The following is a 16,538-nucleotide window of genomic DNA, read 5'->3' on the forward strand; positions in this document are numbered from 1 at the left end:
ATACACTATATGGCCAAACGTACCTGTGGACACCTGATCAGGGACACCTTGTTGAATATGCCATTCCAGATTTAGTTCCTTTGCTGTTATATAATAATAACCTTCACTTTTCTTTCCACTAGATTTTGGAGCCCTTTCAGCCACAAGAGTATTCCAGAGGTCAGGCACTGATGTCGGGTGAGGAGGCCAGGGTTTCTGTTCATTCTAAAGGGGTTTCTAGAGGTCAGGGCTCTGTGCAGGACACTCGAGTTCTTCCATTCCAACTTTGGCAAACCATATCTTCATAAACCTCGCTCTGTGCACAGGGGCACCGTCATACTGGAACATGTTTACGCCTCTTCGCTCCAGTAAAGGGAAATATTAAAACAAATATAGCATGTGAAGACATTCTAGACAGTTCTGAGTTGGAAGCAGGAAAAATAGGCAAGCGTAAAAATCTGATCGACTTTGACGAGGACCAAATAGTGATGGCTAGATGACTGGATCAGAGCATCTCCAAAACATCAGGTCTTTTTGTGTGTTCCCAAATATGCGATGGTTAGTGTATGCGATGGTTAGTATCTACCAGAAGTGGTCCAAGGAAGGAGGATCAGTGAACCAGAGACAGGGTCATGGGCGACTAAAGCTCACTGATGCACGTGGGGAGCGAAGCCTAGCCTGACTGTGATGGAATCAATCAATCAATCAAAACTTATTTATATTGCACATATAAAAACAACAAAAGTTGACCAAAGTGCTGTACAAAAGTAGGCAACATATAATAAATAGTAGGAAGAATTCAGATGAGTAAAAATAACATCAAAAAATGATACTGGACATTAAATTACAATTGCTCATAAGCGGGGAAAAACAGGTGGGTCTTTTGTTGACAAGAGCTGGACAAGACCTAATTGATAAAGGCAAAAGCATTCCAAAGGCATGGGCCCATATTTTTAAGATGAGCCCTTGGAACTCTCAAGAATAAACTTCGTGATGATCTTAAAGAAATTTCAGAACAGTGTATCGATCGAGCATGCGTGGGATCTGCCGGACAAACAAGTCGGATCCACGAAGGCCCCTCCTCACAACTTACAGGACTTAAAGGATCCGCTCCGAACGTCTTTTTAACCCGATACCACAGCACACCTTCAGAGGTCTTGTGTCCATGCCTTGAAGGATCAGAGCTGTTTTGGTGGCACAAAAGGGACTTGCACAATATCAGGCAGGTGGATTTAATGCTATGGCTGATTGGTGTAGTACATGTTCAAAATGTAGATCGTTATTATCAGGACTTGAATGAAATGAAATGAATGGATGGAAAATTCTTACCGTACTCCATTTATACCCTTGTGGCTTCCGTGAAATTTACTCGTGAGAAATCATTGAGTGAACATGGATTCCTGTGAAAATCCATGGTCTTTACGTTCATGAAGTGCAAAGGGCATTTCCCTAAACGTGATTGGACGGTATAAGAGGAAACCTAAACCGTCACGGTTGCACAGCCGGTTTAATTTGATTTGATTTTAGCGCATCACCGCTCCAGCGTCAGGGGTTTGATTTTGAAAAATTTTATTTTTGTGATACTCGACGATAGACTAGCGTCCAATCCAGGGTGTAATTTAGTTTCGTTTTTAGTTTAGTAAGCACTTCATCCTGGTCAGCGTCACACCGGATCCGTAGCCTATCCTGGGAAGACTGAGCACGAGGTGGAAATACCTCACTGTCACACCTATGGGCGAGTTTAGCGGAGCCAATCCACCTATTGACATGTATTTGGGAGGTGTTGAGAAAACTGGAGATCCCAGATGAAAGGCAGCAATGCTACGTGCCGCACCAGCATGGCAACCCAGAGGGATCATCATTGGGCTTTTATTCAGGAGAAGGCTGCCACCTTCTAGACTGTCCAATTTGGAAGGCAGCAAAAAGGACAACTGTCTTCTGTGGTTCCTTCTGTTTGACAAGTTTGAAGGCAACCTCATATGTATCAATCCCACAGTTTTGCTCACTAGGCAAGAATCCCATGGACGTTTGAGGCTGAAACTTAAGAATCCAGTTACAATATAATGCCTGTACGCTCAGAAAGAGTTCTTTGGTTGGAACCGATATATTTTCATGCCAAATCCTACAACTGAATATTTCCAAATAGAACACTTTTATTAAAGAAACCTTAATTATTCAAGGAATCATTAAACGCTTTTTGAGCGCGTGTCAGTGATCGTGATGTACAAAGCTAATACCGCCACATGTCTTCGTGTTAATAGTGTCCAGTGTGGAGAACAGCTGCATTTCACCGTAACGCTGGCGTTTTTCATCCAGAGTTCAGAGGGTTCGACGCTCATTGTTGCGCGACTCAAAAAGTTTGTGGGTTTTTTTTTTATTTAAATGTATTTTTCCAGTCCAGCCTGGATTTTTCGCAGAAAATTGACTGATGTGACAGTTCGATGACAGGCACATTTATGTTGTAGTCAGCTGAAATTTGGATCAACGAAGGAGAGGTTTGGAGAAAAAACCCAGACAACCACATGGCTGCTGTAACTGTCAGAACAAAAGATGACATTTCTAGAACATTACACAGAGGAAGACATCATCGACTGCAACGAAAAACGCGCTAGGAAAATTAACAGCAAATAGAGATTTATTTAATGCCAAATGTAACTTTTTAATCATTACATTCGTTCGGGATCTTCTGTTACAAAACCCTAATCACTTCTTACCGTAGACGTCTCGAAGCTGGCAAAGTAACCCCCCCCCACCCCTTTAATTTCATTTTGTAACCGTAGCTTTGTTTATGTTTGAGAATACATACGTGTTTTTTGTTCATATTTATACATTATGTACTCCGTTTTTATAGTGCAAACATCTTCTGCACCCTCTCGGTAATGCTGTCGTTAGCTCATGTCAGCTACGTTAGCGCTCTCGCGTAAAGTCTCCGTCGAGCGCTGTTTAATCGTATAAAACCTACATCTAGTTTTGATACTTGAGGACATATTATGAGGATACTTTAAAACTTTTCACCGAGTGGCTTATTGTTCTGTGATGTCATGTACAGTTCTTTTTAGCCTTGTCTTTAAAAGGAATTTTGGTCAGTTGCCAGTACATTACACGCTTGTGAATTTGCTCTACACGGACTTACAGGGTGAGTCGTAAAAATACTTCTACACCACTTTACACCAGAACCCCAGAACATGCCTGTGGACCTGCAGGAAACCTCAGGGTTTAAAATACACAGTGGATATGGGATTATTCTGTTTCTCATCACTGCAAATAATGTACACATACACATATATACAGGTATCTCTGCCTCAGCTTCTTTCTTTCTTTCTTTCTTTCTTTCTTGGCTAGATTATTCCCATTTTCTTTCTTTCTTTCTTTCTTAGCTAGATTATTCCCATTTTCTTTCTTTCTTTCTTTCTTTCTTAACTAGATTATTCCCATTTTCTTTTTTTCTTTCTTTCTTTCTAACTAGATTATTCCCATTTTCTTTCTTTCTTTCTTTCTTAACTAGATTATTCCCATTTTCTTTCTTTCTTTCTTTCTTTCTTTCTTAACTAGATTATTCCCATTTTCTTTTTTTCTTTCTTTCTTTCTAACTAGATTATTCCCATTTTCTTTCTTTCTTTCTTTCTTAACTAGATTATTCCCATTTTCTTTCTTTCTTTCTTTCTTTCTTTCTTAACTAGATTATTCCCATTTTCTTTTTTTCTTTCTTTCTTTCTTTCTTAACTAGATTATTCCCATTTTCTTTCTTTCTTTCTTTCTTTCTTAACTAGATTATTCCCATTTTCTTTTTTTCTTTCTTTCTTTCTAACTAGATTATTCCCATTTTCTTTCTTTCTTTCTTTCTTAACTAGATTATTCCCATTTTCTTTCTTTCTTTCTTTCTTTCTTAACTAGATTATTCCCATTTTCTTTCTTTCTTTCTTTCTTTCTTAACTAGATTATTCCCATTTTCTTTCTTTCTTTCTTTCTTTCTTTCTTAACTAGATTATTCCCATTTTCTTTCTTTCTTTCTTTCTTAATTGGATTATTCCCATTTTCTTTCTTTCTTTCTTTCTTTCTTTCTTTCTTTCTTTCTTAGCTAGATTATTCCCATTTTCTTTCTTTCTTTCTTTCTTTCTTAACTAGATTTATTCCCATTTTCTTTCTTTCTTTCTTAGCTAGATTATTCCCATTTTCTTTCTTTCTTTCTTTCTTTCTTAGCTAGATTATTCCCATTTTCATTATTTCTTTCTTTCTTTCTTAACTAGATTTATTCCCATTTTCTTTCTTTCTTTCTTAGCTAGATTATTCCCATTTTCATTCTTTCTTTCTTTCTTTCTTAACTATATTTATTCCCATTTTCTTTCTTTCTTTCTTAGCTAGATTATTCCCATTTTCTTTCTTTCTTTCTTTCTTTCTTTCTTAACTAGATTTATTCCCATTTTCTTTCTTTCTTTCTTTCTTTCTTAACTAGATTATTCCCATTTTCTTTCTTTCTTTCTTTCTTTCTTAACTAGATTATTCCCATTTTCTTTCTTTCTTTCTTTCTTTCTTTCTTAACTAGATTATTCCCATTTTCTTTCTTTCTTTCTTTCTTAATTGGATTATTCCCATTTTCTTTCTTTCTTTCTTTCTTTCTTTCTTTCTTTCTTAGCTAGATTATTCCCATTTTCTTTCTTTCTTTCTTTCTTTCTTAGCTAGATTATTCCCATTTTCTTTCTTTCTTTCTTTCTTTCTTAACTAGATTTATTCCCATTTTCTTTCTTTCTTTCTTAGCTAGATTATTCCCATTTTCTTTCTTTCTTTCTTTCTTTCTTAGCTAGATTATTCCCATTTTCATTATTTCTTTCTTTCTTTCTTAACTAGATTTATTCCCATTTTCTTTCTTTCTTTCTTAGCTAGATTATTCCCATTTTCATTCTTTCTTTCTTTCTTTCTTAACTAGATTTATTCCCATTTTCTTTCTTTCTTTCTTAGCTAGATTATTCCCATTTTCTTTCTTTCTTTCTTTCTTTCTTTCTTAACTAGATTTATTCCCATTTTCTTTCTTTCTTTCTTAGCTAGATTATTCCCATTTTCTTTCTTTCTTTCTTTTTCTTTCTTAGCTAGATTATTCCCATTTTCATTCTTTCTTTCTTTCTTTCTTAACTAGATTTATTCCCATTTTCTTTCTTTCTTAGCTAGATTATTCCCATTTTCTTTTCTTCTTTCTTTCTTTCTTTCTTTCTTTCTTTCTTAACTAGATTATTCCCTCTTTCTTTCTTTCTTTCTTAACTAGATTATTCCCATTTTCTTTCTTTCTTTCTTTCTTAACTAGATTATTCCCATTTTCTTTCTCTTTCTTTCTTTCTTAACTAGATTATTCCCATTTTCTTTCTTTCTTTCCTTCTTTCTTTCTTTCTTTCTTTCTTAACTAGATTATTCCCATTTTCTTTCTTTCTTTCTTTCTTAACTAGATTATTCCCATTTTCTTTCTTTCTTTCCTTCTTTCTTTCTTTCTTTCTTTCTTTCTTAACTAGATTATTCCCATTTTCTTTCTTTCTTTCTTTCTTTCTTTCTTTCTTAACTAGATTATTCCCATTTTCTTTCTTTCTTTCTTAACTAGATTATTCCCATTTTCTTTCTTTCCTTCTTTCTTTCTTTCTTTCTTAACTAGATTATTCCCATTTTCTTTCTTTCTTTCTTTCTTTCTTAGCTAGATTATTCCCATTTTATTTCTTTCTTTCTTAGCTAGATTATTCCCATTTTCTTTCTTTCTTTCTTTCTTTCTTTCTTTCTTTCTTTCTTAACTAGATTATTCCCATTTTCTTTCTTTCTTTCTTAACTAGATTATTCCCATTTTCTTTCTTTCCTTCTTTCTTTCTTTCTTTCTTAACTAGATTATTCCCATTTTCTTTCTTTCTTTCTTTCTTTCTTAGCTAGATTATTCCCATTTTATTTCTTTCTTTCTTAGCTAGATTATTCCCATTTTCTTTCTTTCTTTCTTTCTTTCTTTCTTTCTTCCTCTCTTTCGCTCTTTCTTTCTTTCTTTCTTCTGACCAAATGGACTGTGGTGAAATTTGCAGGGTTTGTTTGTTTGTTTGTTTGTTTGTTTTTGTACATTTTCATTTATTGCAGTGAATCATGTGGAGGATACTGAACTGATGCAAAGTCTTCCAAAGACTCATGCATTTACAACTCCCAGTGTAAGTCGTTTTAATTTTTGCAGGCTGGTGTAGGCTCTTTGTTGTGCTCATTTAGTCCATTTTCTGACTCAGAAACACACGTCTAGCTCATAAAGTGCTTCCTAATGGGCTGAAATGTTGAGTCAAATCTGTTCGAGCGTAAAAGCAGGCAGGATTTGTAAACAATGCTATAGAGGGTCTTATGCAGGCAGAATCAGTGTAATAACATGTTAAAAGCACCTGCTGCGGTTCTGTGAATGTTCACGTCAACATCTGTGTGGAATTTTGGGGAAACGTTGGAACAAGTTGTGAAATCAGCTGAAGCTGACTGAAAGATCTGGACTGAGGTTCACGAAAGCATTCAATGAGCAATGGTTGTGTGAGCTTTCAACTGAACTCTCTCTCTCTCTCTCTCTCTCTCTCTCTCTCTCTCTCTCTCAGAGTTATCATGATAACTTTTGTGAAACTTTAGTCTTTGGCTTTAGTCTCGGACACTCGTAAAAGATTCTGAGACATCATTTTTAACGTTCCCTTTATTGGACATGTTTGTATTCTTAATACTTAGCTCATTTTTTTTCCCTCTCTTGGCAATGCATGAACATTTTTGTGAGCAACATCTCGTGATATCCTGAGGAAATGAAGTCAGACTGGTGAGACTGAGTGTGGTTGAGTTTTGATTGTTCTGGTGGGTCTGAGGTTTTAGTCTGGAGCTTGACTTATTTGGATTTGTTTGTGTTAGGGATGTAACTGAGTATTTGGAATGGACAGATCATGTGTTTTAAACCAGTTCAAATAAAGATAAAAAAATATATATATATAGGTGGCACATCATTCATTTATTTTGAGAAAACTTTCCAGAAAGGTTCACAGGGCATCTGGTTGAGACTAGAGGTGTGCATCATGATGCAACAAAAATGTTGTGCAAGACATGTATGTTGCAGAACAAAAAGACGAAACAAACGAGCAAAAAAGCCTGGTCAGGGTCACAGGGTTTTAAATTAATCTACTAGCTTGGCCAGTCGTGACTCAACAGTTAAGGCTCTGGGTTACTGATCAGAAGCGTACTGGTTTAAGCCCCATCTCCGCCAAGCAAGGTCCTTAACCATACTGTATCTGCTCCAGTGTCCAGTGGCGCCATACCATGGCGGACCCTAAACTCTGGCCCCTTCTTCCCAACAATCTGGGACATATGCGAAGAAAACCATAAAGCTGTGCTGTGCCGTGCCGTGCTGTCATTTTCTTCTAGCTTGTTTATATTTTGGGAAATCTAAGCAGCTAAATTCATTTGAAAGTATCGCAAGTGTCATGGTTATGCTGAAGCTTGAGCCTTGACTACCAGCCACTACACCTCAAAGGATCACGTCACATGACTGTCTGCACCCGTGTCACGTTTTTTGTTAATGTCTCGCGCCCCCCCCACCCCTAAGTGTTTCCAGGGGCATATCGGTAAAGTTTATATTTAATTTGAAATCTGATTTAGGCCACGCCCACTTTGGGTGTAAATCCAATTGCATATATGGAGAATTAACAGATACAGATACAGGCTTTGTGTTATACCCCTAGTTATCGTTGCAGCGTGGTGCTTTTGGTTAGCATGTGTTACAAATTGGGGTTAGCAGTGTCGGTATGGACAACGTTAAATCTAAGCAGTGTAGTCACAGATTTTGTGGGACTTTGGGAGCTGGCTGGAATATTGCGTAATCCGATTTGTGTGAGGGAGTGGACTGACATCAGCTGCAGAAAAGGCCTCCAAAAGTTCATTCAATCCTTCCTGAACAGAAAGCAGGATCCCAAGGGCTGCCACTGCACTGCTGGAGCTGAGGTCATACTTCTGGCTCGGCCGTTCACAAAAAAAATAAATAAAACCTCAAACAACGACAGAACCTGAGCTAAGTAAGGCCAAATCCCAAAGGTATCCAGCTTTGTTTGTCTAACAGATACCTTTTTTTTTTTCTTTTTTTTTTGGGCTGTGCATGAGGTATGTTTGTAGAGCTATCTCTGAGCGATGGAAGAAAAGAATTCAATAAAACTGCTAGACCAGTTTATCAAATGCATTTATAAAAAGAGAAACACACATACAAGCACATGTACTAATGCATATACAGTATATATACACCTACACAAATTTACCAGCTGATACATTTTCAGTATTTGTGTCCCTGCAAAGTTAAAAGAGACGTACTTCTGTCCGTCTGCCATTTCCGAGAAAATAATCCCGTCCTTTCCGCTCGCCGATATGAGGTTTCCATTTCCATCCTCTTTAAATTCAACCACAGCGCTCGAAACACAAAGAACAAAGCAAGCTCTTATTTATCACTAGTTTAGTCAATGATACAGAACAAAAGTTTGTTTTTTTTTTAAAAAAAGGAGCAAAATGCCAAAACCTCTGCTGTCCTCATATTTGTGTATCAGACAGTGATTTGTGTACACAGTCCTACGTTAGACATCATAACACGTTTTGTAATAATTTAGGAGCCGAATATGCTGAAAGTAAAGCCGAAAATCTGAAAACGCAGAACAGCAGATCATAACACAGTGACGCGAAGTATATACAACAGGTACAGAGCAAAAACAAACACGTCATTCAAACACATTTTTAGCTGGAACCGGTCTTGTTGGTAAGAAACGAGGATTCCCGTCCATTTTCTGAAGGAAAATGGATATTAAGGGCAGTTAGAAAGCTTACTGTATTCTAACAAAGACTTAAATGAGGACTCAGTTAAGGAAACAAATAAAGAACAAATATTTGATCACATGACCTTACATCAAAACACACAGGGGAAAAAAAGGCAAGGGGTACATATATTTATACATAATGCATGTATAAAAGTGTGATAAGGTGGTTGTGCACTTGTACGTCTTAACAAATGTGGATTGTGCACTGATATGCTAAGAAATAAACCCCAGCACGTAATATTCCAATATTCTTGGACTGAAAAGACTATTTCACAAGCAAATACCCAACATTGAATAATGTGAGGAAAAGAAGTGAACGTTTTAAAAAAAAAAAAAAAAAAAAAAATTCATACAACAATGAGCCTAAACCTACAATATCAAAGAACGTTACATTAACACTGTCAAATATGGGCGTGGATATTAATACTGAATGCCCGAGCGCCTGGTTTACTCGACGTTTGTGTGTAAAAATGTCCAAACTTGATAGAACCTCACCAAAATAACACCATTTTTTTGCGTTCTACCTAATAAACAGCAAACGTATGTGCAAAGTAATACCACCGAAGAGCAGGTGTTAAATTTGTTGCAGCTTTTTTTAAATTTTTTTTTTTTAACACAAATTCCTTATTAACAGAGCACACACGTGTGTCTGTGTCATTGCATCATAACATATTTGCCTGAATATTCTTTGTAAAAGAATTACCCACTAATCACTGTCAGATTACACCAGTTAGTACTTGTTTTTATGGATCTGAGTCGATCAGGGCTTGAGAGTTTTAATACACGTTATCTACATGCTTCCTTGGGCAGTTGGCGCTCAGGATTCGCAGAGAAGTTTCTCGAGTAGATTTAGAGACTGGATTCTGTTTCATTTGTATATGGTTCTTCTTATAAAAAAAAAAATTAAAAAAAAATGCTTCATAAATGCGTATTAGTTGTACGAATGAACAAATGTGCACATATTGCAACTTTTCCCATTAAATAGATTCTGTATATGGAACATTCACTAGTCCATTTATTTATCTATTTATTTTGCATTGAAAATGGCTTCAGAGGAATGTCCATCCTGTCTTTTGGACACATGGGGTTAAATAGTAGTGGTCCATTGTGAAAGCCTGCTTTAAAGACTTGTGTGTGGTGTTCAGTGTGGTCTATAATATTGTTTTAGTCTGTGCTGTGGTTCCTGTCGTTTTGTAGCTGAAATTGAAGACGTAGTCTGTTCTCTTGTGTTTGTTCCCACTGGTGGACCAGTCATTAAGTTTTTTATTGTCAAAGGCCACACAGCTAGACAACAAGAAGGTTAAAGGAGAGAGACTCGCGTCTCCCACTGATTTCCTGATTCCACTTCTCCACTCACCTCCAAAGCCCTAGAGGGAAGGGCGTGGTGGAGGGCGGTCAGGAGGAGGGGCTCGGCATGGAGGTGGGGCCAGTGGGGGAGGAGGCAGCGGTCCTGTGGGTGAGGATGGAGGAGAAGGTGAATCAAAGAAAACGGGAGCGGACGACGAGGACCAGGCTGACGGAGGGGTGTATGATGGAGGAGGAGTGATGGGTGGAGACGGAGTGATGGAGAGAGGAGGAAGAGAGGATGTTGGGCTGCAGGGTGGAGGGGGCAGCTGACTCTGGGGAGGAGGAGGAGGAGTGGTGCAGCTCTGCTGGGGGGTGTAGATCGGCGTGTGGTGATTGTACGCTGGATAATGCGGAGACGAGCTTGACTTAAGGCGTGTGATGTTCATACAGCGACCCTGTAAGAAAATGTGAGAAGTGTTTCATTCCATTAACGAATACAATTCCACAAAATTTTCATGAGGCACAAATAAGCTGGACAAACTAAAGTGGACTAAAGTGCTGCTGCATTGCTGTCTTATGGTAACGGTCTTATGGTTAATGTAGGAAACCTTTCACCGACATGAATTCCTCTTCGTCTGAAGTGTTTTAGGAGAAGCCTTAAGGTTTTGTGCCAAACATTGACTGGTATTTGGAGCTATTCGTTATTCCCTCCACCCTGATTAAAGCCCCAGTTCCAGCTGAAGAAAAACAGCCCCAGAGTATGATGCTGCCACCTTGATGCGTCACCGTGGGGACGGTGTTCTTCTTGCGCAAAACAGATCTTTGGTATTACGCCAAAAAAGTTCAACTTTGGTCTCATCAAACCATAAAAGATGATTCCACATGGTTTAAGGAGATTGGGTGCATTTTGTTGCTTTCAAACCTGTCAGGTTTGGATGTGATTTTTTTGGGGGTTTTAAAAAAAGGCTTTCGTCTTGCCACCCTACCCATAGCCCAGACGTGAAGAATTTGGGAAAATTGTTGTCACGTGTAGGGAGCAACCAGTACTTGCCAGAAATCGCAAGTAAAGAAATTCTTGCAATGTTGCTGTAGGCCTCGTGACAGCCTCTCTGATCAGTTTTCTCCTGATCTTCTCATCAACTTTGGATGAGGAAAAAAAAAATGTAGTAATGCCACTGTTGCACCATACTTACTGATTATTGCCTTTACAGTGTCCCATGGTATATCCAATGCCTTGGAAATTTTTTTGTAACCCTCTCCTGATTGATATTTTCAACAATGACATCCCGTACCTACTTTGTAAGCTCTTTGCTGCCCATGGCCTTTCCAATAGGATGTTACGGCAGGAAAATCCCATAGGGACACTGCCACATTCCCAGTTATAAAAAGCTATGCACATTTATGCAAGCTGGGTATTGGAAATTGTTGTTTAGTTTAGTTTTTGTTTTGTTTTTTAACCTCTAAAACCGTTCAGGTTGTTTATCACTTGATTTTTATATGATGCAATTTCACAATAAAGGTGAATAAGGTTCTGCCAAATAGTTTCATTTATTTATTTATTTTTACCTCAGGAAAACCTGCCACACGTTCATTTTTATTTGGATTTAAAATCCCAAATCCTCTGAACCAAGTGACTTCATGTGCACTGCCAGCACTCTCGCAGGGCGTTTGCCATTCACACTTCACGTTTAAACGCCGAGTCCAAAATGGTGATATAACAGCAGCGCACACTGAGATTTTGTTGTTAGCCTAAAGCTACAAGAGTGTATGGGTCTGGAGCAGAGCCTCCTGCTGCGCTGCTGACACTAATTACACTGAAAAACCAGACCTAAGCTTGGTTTTAATCACGCTGAGAGGAAGAGGTGGCTTGTTGATTTCCCCGAAAAACACCGAAGGCAAATTACAGAGCATGGCTTCCTGGAAGATAATGGAGACGTTTATGGAGGGCAGAAACGGTTTAAAAGCGTAAAAAGTATCCACTCAATCTCAAACTCGACTAGATGCTAATGATGCAGAAACAGTAATAATAGAAATAAGAGCTTTGTTTATAGGAAATATATATTCCCTGACAGGAATTTTGTCCATCACTTTGCACTACATCTCCGATATTCCCAGCTATTATTCGTTTGAGCCTCTTTCCATTTTCCAACCTTCAGGCCAAGGTTTTTCTCTCTGGCTCTCACTCACACACTCACAATTTCCCTTCATACTGTTTCTGAATTCGAGATTCCTCTCTGGTTCGTTTCCCTGGTTATATAAGATCGAGGGACGTGTCCGTCCTCTGTTTTCGTCTTTCAGACTGTGTGTGTATCCTGATGAAAACCTTACCTTCCGCTGAGACCTTGTTATTGTTTTTAACTGACTGAAGTGAACAGACGATGAACGCACAGTGAAATAGAGAGCCTAATCTTCTTTCATTGCAGCATCGCCATAACACGTGGAGCGCAAGAACAAAGCAACAAACTATAACGATCGTTAATCATAAGCTGGGGGAAAACAGGGGAGGGAAATGCTATACACGTAACTAGAAAGCCAAACAGTAAGGACTCACGGCTTATACTTTTGCGTGGAGACAAAGAAACGGCAGGGTATACGCCGACAAACTAAATCATAAATGAGCTAACACAGAACAGGTGAACACCATCAGGTAACGATGACAGGACATAGGTGGAGACTAAACTAGAGCAGAAACAAACAAACAGAAATGGAAAGCTAAACTAAACAAAAGCATATGCCCAAAACAAAATGACATGAAAGCAGCCCGCACGTGACACACTATTTATTTTTTTTCAAAATAATATATGGGGTCTGTTCTGCCTGTTTGACTTAATACATAAAAATGACCGCATATTTGAGAAGTGTCTACTTCAAGTCAGGCACAGAAACTATATGTGCAAATTAATATATATATACACACACACACACACACACACACATATATATATATATATATATATAGTCCCTGAGTTGAAAACAAAAAAAACAACAGTTTAGCATTTTTAATAATAAGCACGTTTGCCAAAATGTTTAATTACTATTACTGCGGAAAAGTTCGATTCTATTCGATATTCATCGCGTGTCCAAACAGTTTTCTTTACATGTTTCTTATCAACAGAACACACACTTATGTCTACATGCTTATATTTAGTTTTCTTGCATATTAACATAGACAAAAAAAAAATTTTTAAAAATACGCTCATTAGCAATGATGCTTCACAGTGAAGCATCACATGTGGCAAGATTTTTCTCCCCACATGGAATAAAAACATTCACTCCGGTATAGGCTGGAGTAAAACACTCGTATATACGGTGAGCATGGCATAGATGGCCATATGGACATGTTCACAGGCAGCATTCTTCTTTTTCTTTTCTTCTTTTTTTTCTTTCAAATTATGCGTCCAAAACCATGCATGAGTGCAGCTTTGTGTAACCCGACCGAGATACACACTGCACGCCGATGTTCAGAATCTGGGTCAGGCTCGATGATTTACAGAGAATCTTTAGGATCTTATTCCAGAAAAAAAAAGTCCAGTTCCCTTAGACTGCTGACTAGGCTCTCATTTTACAGTCTCTGAATAAAGTATTCATATTGAGCCAATTCCTACGGAGAAATTTAGACATTTCTAGTCATTTCTTGCAGCTAACGAGCAGGGGGTGTGTATTAATCTTCCACAAACTATACCACACAGCTGAATCCCCCCTCAGAGGAGGTTTAAACATGCCAGACTGCACCAAACCGCTCAAGCTGGACTTCTGTAATTGTTTTCCTGGACACTACTTGAATGAAGTGCACTAGGTTTTGGCAGAAATCCAAATGCCAACGGAGAACACATGCCTCACAGCACATCTGTTTTTGTGTGTGTGTGTGTGTGTGTGTGTGTGTGTGTGTGTGTGTGTTTAAAAGCTCACAGCTGTTTCCAGCCTCGATTTACAACCCTATTTCATAATTTAACCTCTGAAACTCCAAGGGGAGCAACAGACCATCATTCCTCCCTGAAATGAACACACCTTGGGGCGTAAGAGGCATTTAATGTATGGAACTGATGGGAATAGGCAATTGTATGATATGTGTAAGAAATAAAACATTTGCAGACATGCTGTTCTAGGGAAAAACTATCAAAAATGAGGTGGTGTTATGTCGCCCAACACGAAGCAAAGATAATGTCACCACCTCGCAGTTGATTCTTTTCCTATAACAGTGTAGCCTGTAGTGTTTTATTCCTCTTATACCACAACAATTTGCCAATGATTACATTTTTAAATAAAAATAATAATAATAATTTAAAAAAAACCCCACACAAATCATACTTTTTATCCAATTATAGCTATGTTAATGTTATGGAACATCCGTGAAACAAGTTCTTGTCATCACTTACGTTATAACAGCGTTATCTCTGACGGTTACTAAGCACCGATACTGGAGACTTCTTCGAAAAATATCAAATAAACATCTCCCTTGAGAAAACGTCTCCATATCAAGAAGGACGCAGTTTTAAAATGTGTTTATGTGGTGGGTCGGCCATACAAGTCCCTGTGTAATCTGGTACTATAGAAACGATCAAAAACGGGCGCGTTAATATTTACCTGGGATTCGCTTTCCAGCTGGAACTACCGTCAAAGCTGGTCTTTTATCAAAAAAAAAAAAAAAAAAAAGATCATCATCTGCTCATTAATCAGACCAGTTTGACTGATGAAAGCAACAGAGCTGAGACGTTTTAAGACTCCACCAAATTCAAACTAATTCAACGTAATCTAAAGTCTTTTGGCCTTAATGCGTCGTTACCATACAGCTACACTTTAAAGGCCGAAGGATGCACTCAGGTATGGAGTCCAATGCAAATATGAGTGTGAAATTTGGAAATCTCAGTGGAATCGCTTTGTAACAGAAAAATGGCACTGGCTAAGCTTTACTGACGCCAAGCATGACTCACAGCAGGGCTCAATCTGTGAGCAGGATATGAAACCAAGCACTGGCTCTCTAGAGAAAATGAGGGTGTGTGTGCATTTTACAATAACAATGACAGCTCGCCCAGCGGACTACTAAAAGGGTGCGTCTCATTGTGCAAACTGCTCCCTGGTGCTTTCGCATTGATTCCAGCATTATTCAACCAATTAAGCAGTTTTTTTTTTTTTTTTTTTTGCTGTTGCAGTAAATATTTCTGCTCAATCACTTCATGTCATATTACTGCATTGTGCAGTATTAGTGACGCATTGGTTTCCTCGGTTATGCGGAATATTGAAAGACAATGAAATCAAAATTCAATCTATGTTCGCTTGTTGTGGCTTCCTGTATGATGCCGTCGTTTTTTACCCAAAGCAATGTCTTTTGAGATTGCGCAACATAACCACAGATACGTTCCTTTGATGCCAAATGACATGGCCCGAGACCGTTATGGGGTTCTGGTTTCCCCTCCTCTCTATACAGGTCCAAATTACAGAGTGGAAACTGATGCACACATTTTGGGAGTACATGCCATCTCTTTAATATAAAGAGATCTGAAATCCATATTCCCACAAATGAACCGTGTTTTTAATGGCTGCCAAATACTGTTTTCTATTCTGTATGTTGGCCTGGGCTGAGAGGCTTGGCATGTGACCGTCCATTAAGCGTTTTCTTTTTCCTGTTCTTAAGTAAGGATAGAGAGATGTTTAAGGACATGCTGGCAAAAACAAGCACATGCCCTGAGAACAAGGTCGCCGCTTACCCATATACCTCCTTTAAACCCGTACCCAAGAAGTTTGTTTTTAATCTGTTTATTGAGTCATTTTAGGCTAAATATAATAGTTATAGCATTTACAATGGAAGAATGTCATTCTTAATAATGTAACCCAGGGAAACACATGCAATGTATATGACAAAAAAAAAAAAAAAACACTTTAACTTAAAATCCTAACAGGCAGAGAGAGAGAGAGAGAGAGAGAGAGAGAGAGAGAAATCAACAACAGAATTTGATTACAAGAACCATATGGCTTGTCAGTGAATAAGATGGCTCCAGGATAACAGGATAAATGATAAACAGCACATTATAAAAAAACAAAACAAAACAAAAAAACAACAAATCTGATTTCTAACCGTCAATTTTACTGACCCAAAACATCTGAAGCCAACTGCTACATCATCACCAACTACTGCTCATGCTGCATCTCAGAGCAGAGTAACATCCTCAGAGGAAAGCGCTATCTACCCTCTTTTGCATATAGTATATGAGCTCACAGATGCCCCGCCTACTTTTTTTCTAGTGGCTCACAAAACTGGGGTTAACAAATCCACAGGTGGAAGTTCACCTAGATAAAGTCAAAGCAAAAGTGGCCTCTACCAGAAGCAAATCTTCACATCTTTCATGCCCCGTGTCCTTTCCCCTTCAGTGAACTGGCTTTTCTGCCACGGCACAAATTTTCGAATCGGAAAGGTTTTCCTGCAATACGTTTTAAACTCTAATATTGTGTTAATGT

General features: G+C 38.2%; 1 protein-coding gene across 2 annotated transcripts in view; it reads right to left on the bottom strand.

The window, feature by feature from the left end:
- Positions 1-8,159: 8,159 nt before the first annotated feature.
- Positions 8,160-16,538, bottom strand: part of antxr1a (ANTXR cell adhesion molecule 1a) — a 39,275-nt gene continuing 30,896 nt past the window's right edge. For both annotated transcript variants that reach the window (XM_053624274.1, XM_053624275.1), the window contains exon 18: positions 8,160-10,540. In XM_053624274.1, coding sequence (XP_053480249.1) covers positions 10,166-10,540 — 375 coding nt within the window. In that variant the 3' untranslated portion in view covers positions 8,160-10,165. The remainder of the gene's footprint in view (positions 10,541-16,538) is intronic.

The sequence above is a fragment of the Ictalurus furcatus genome, chromosome 5 (assembly GCF_023375685.1).
Source record: "Ictalurus furcatus strain D&B chromosome 5, Billie_1.0, whole genome shotgun sequence".
Taxonomy (NCBI): domain Eukaryota; kingdom Metazoa; phylum Chordata; class Actinopteri; order Siluriformes; family Ictaluridae; genus Ictalurus; species Ictalurus furcatus.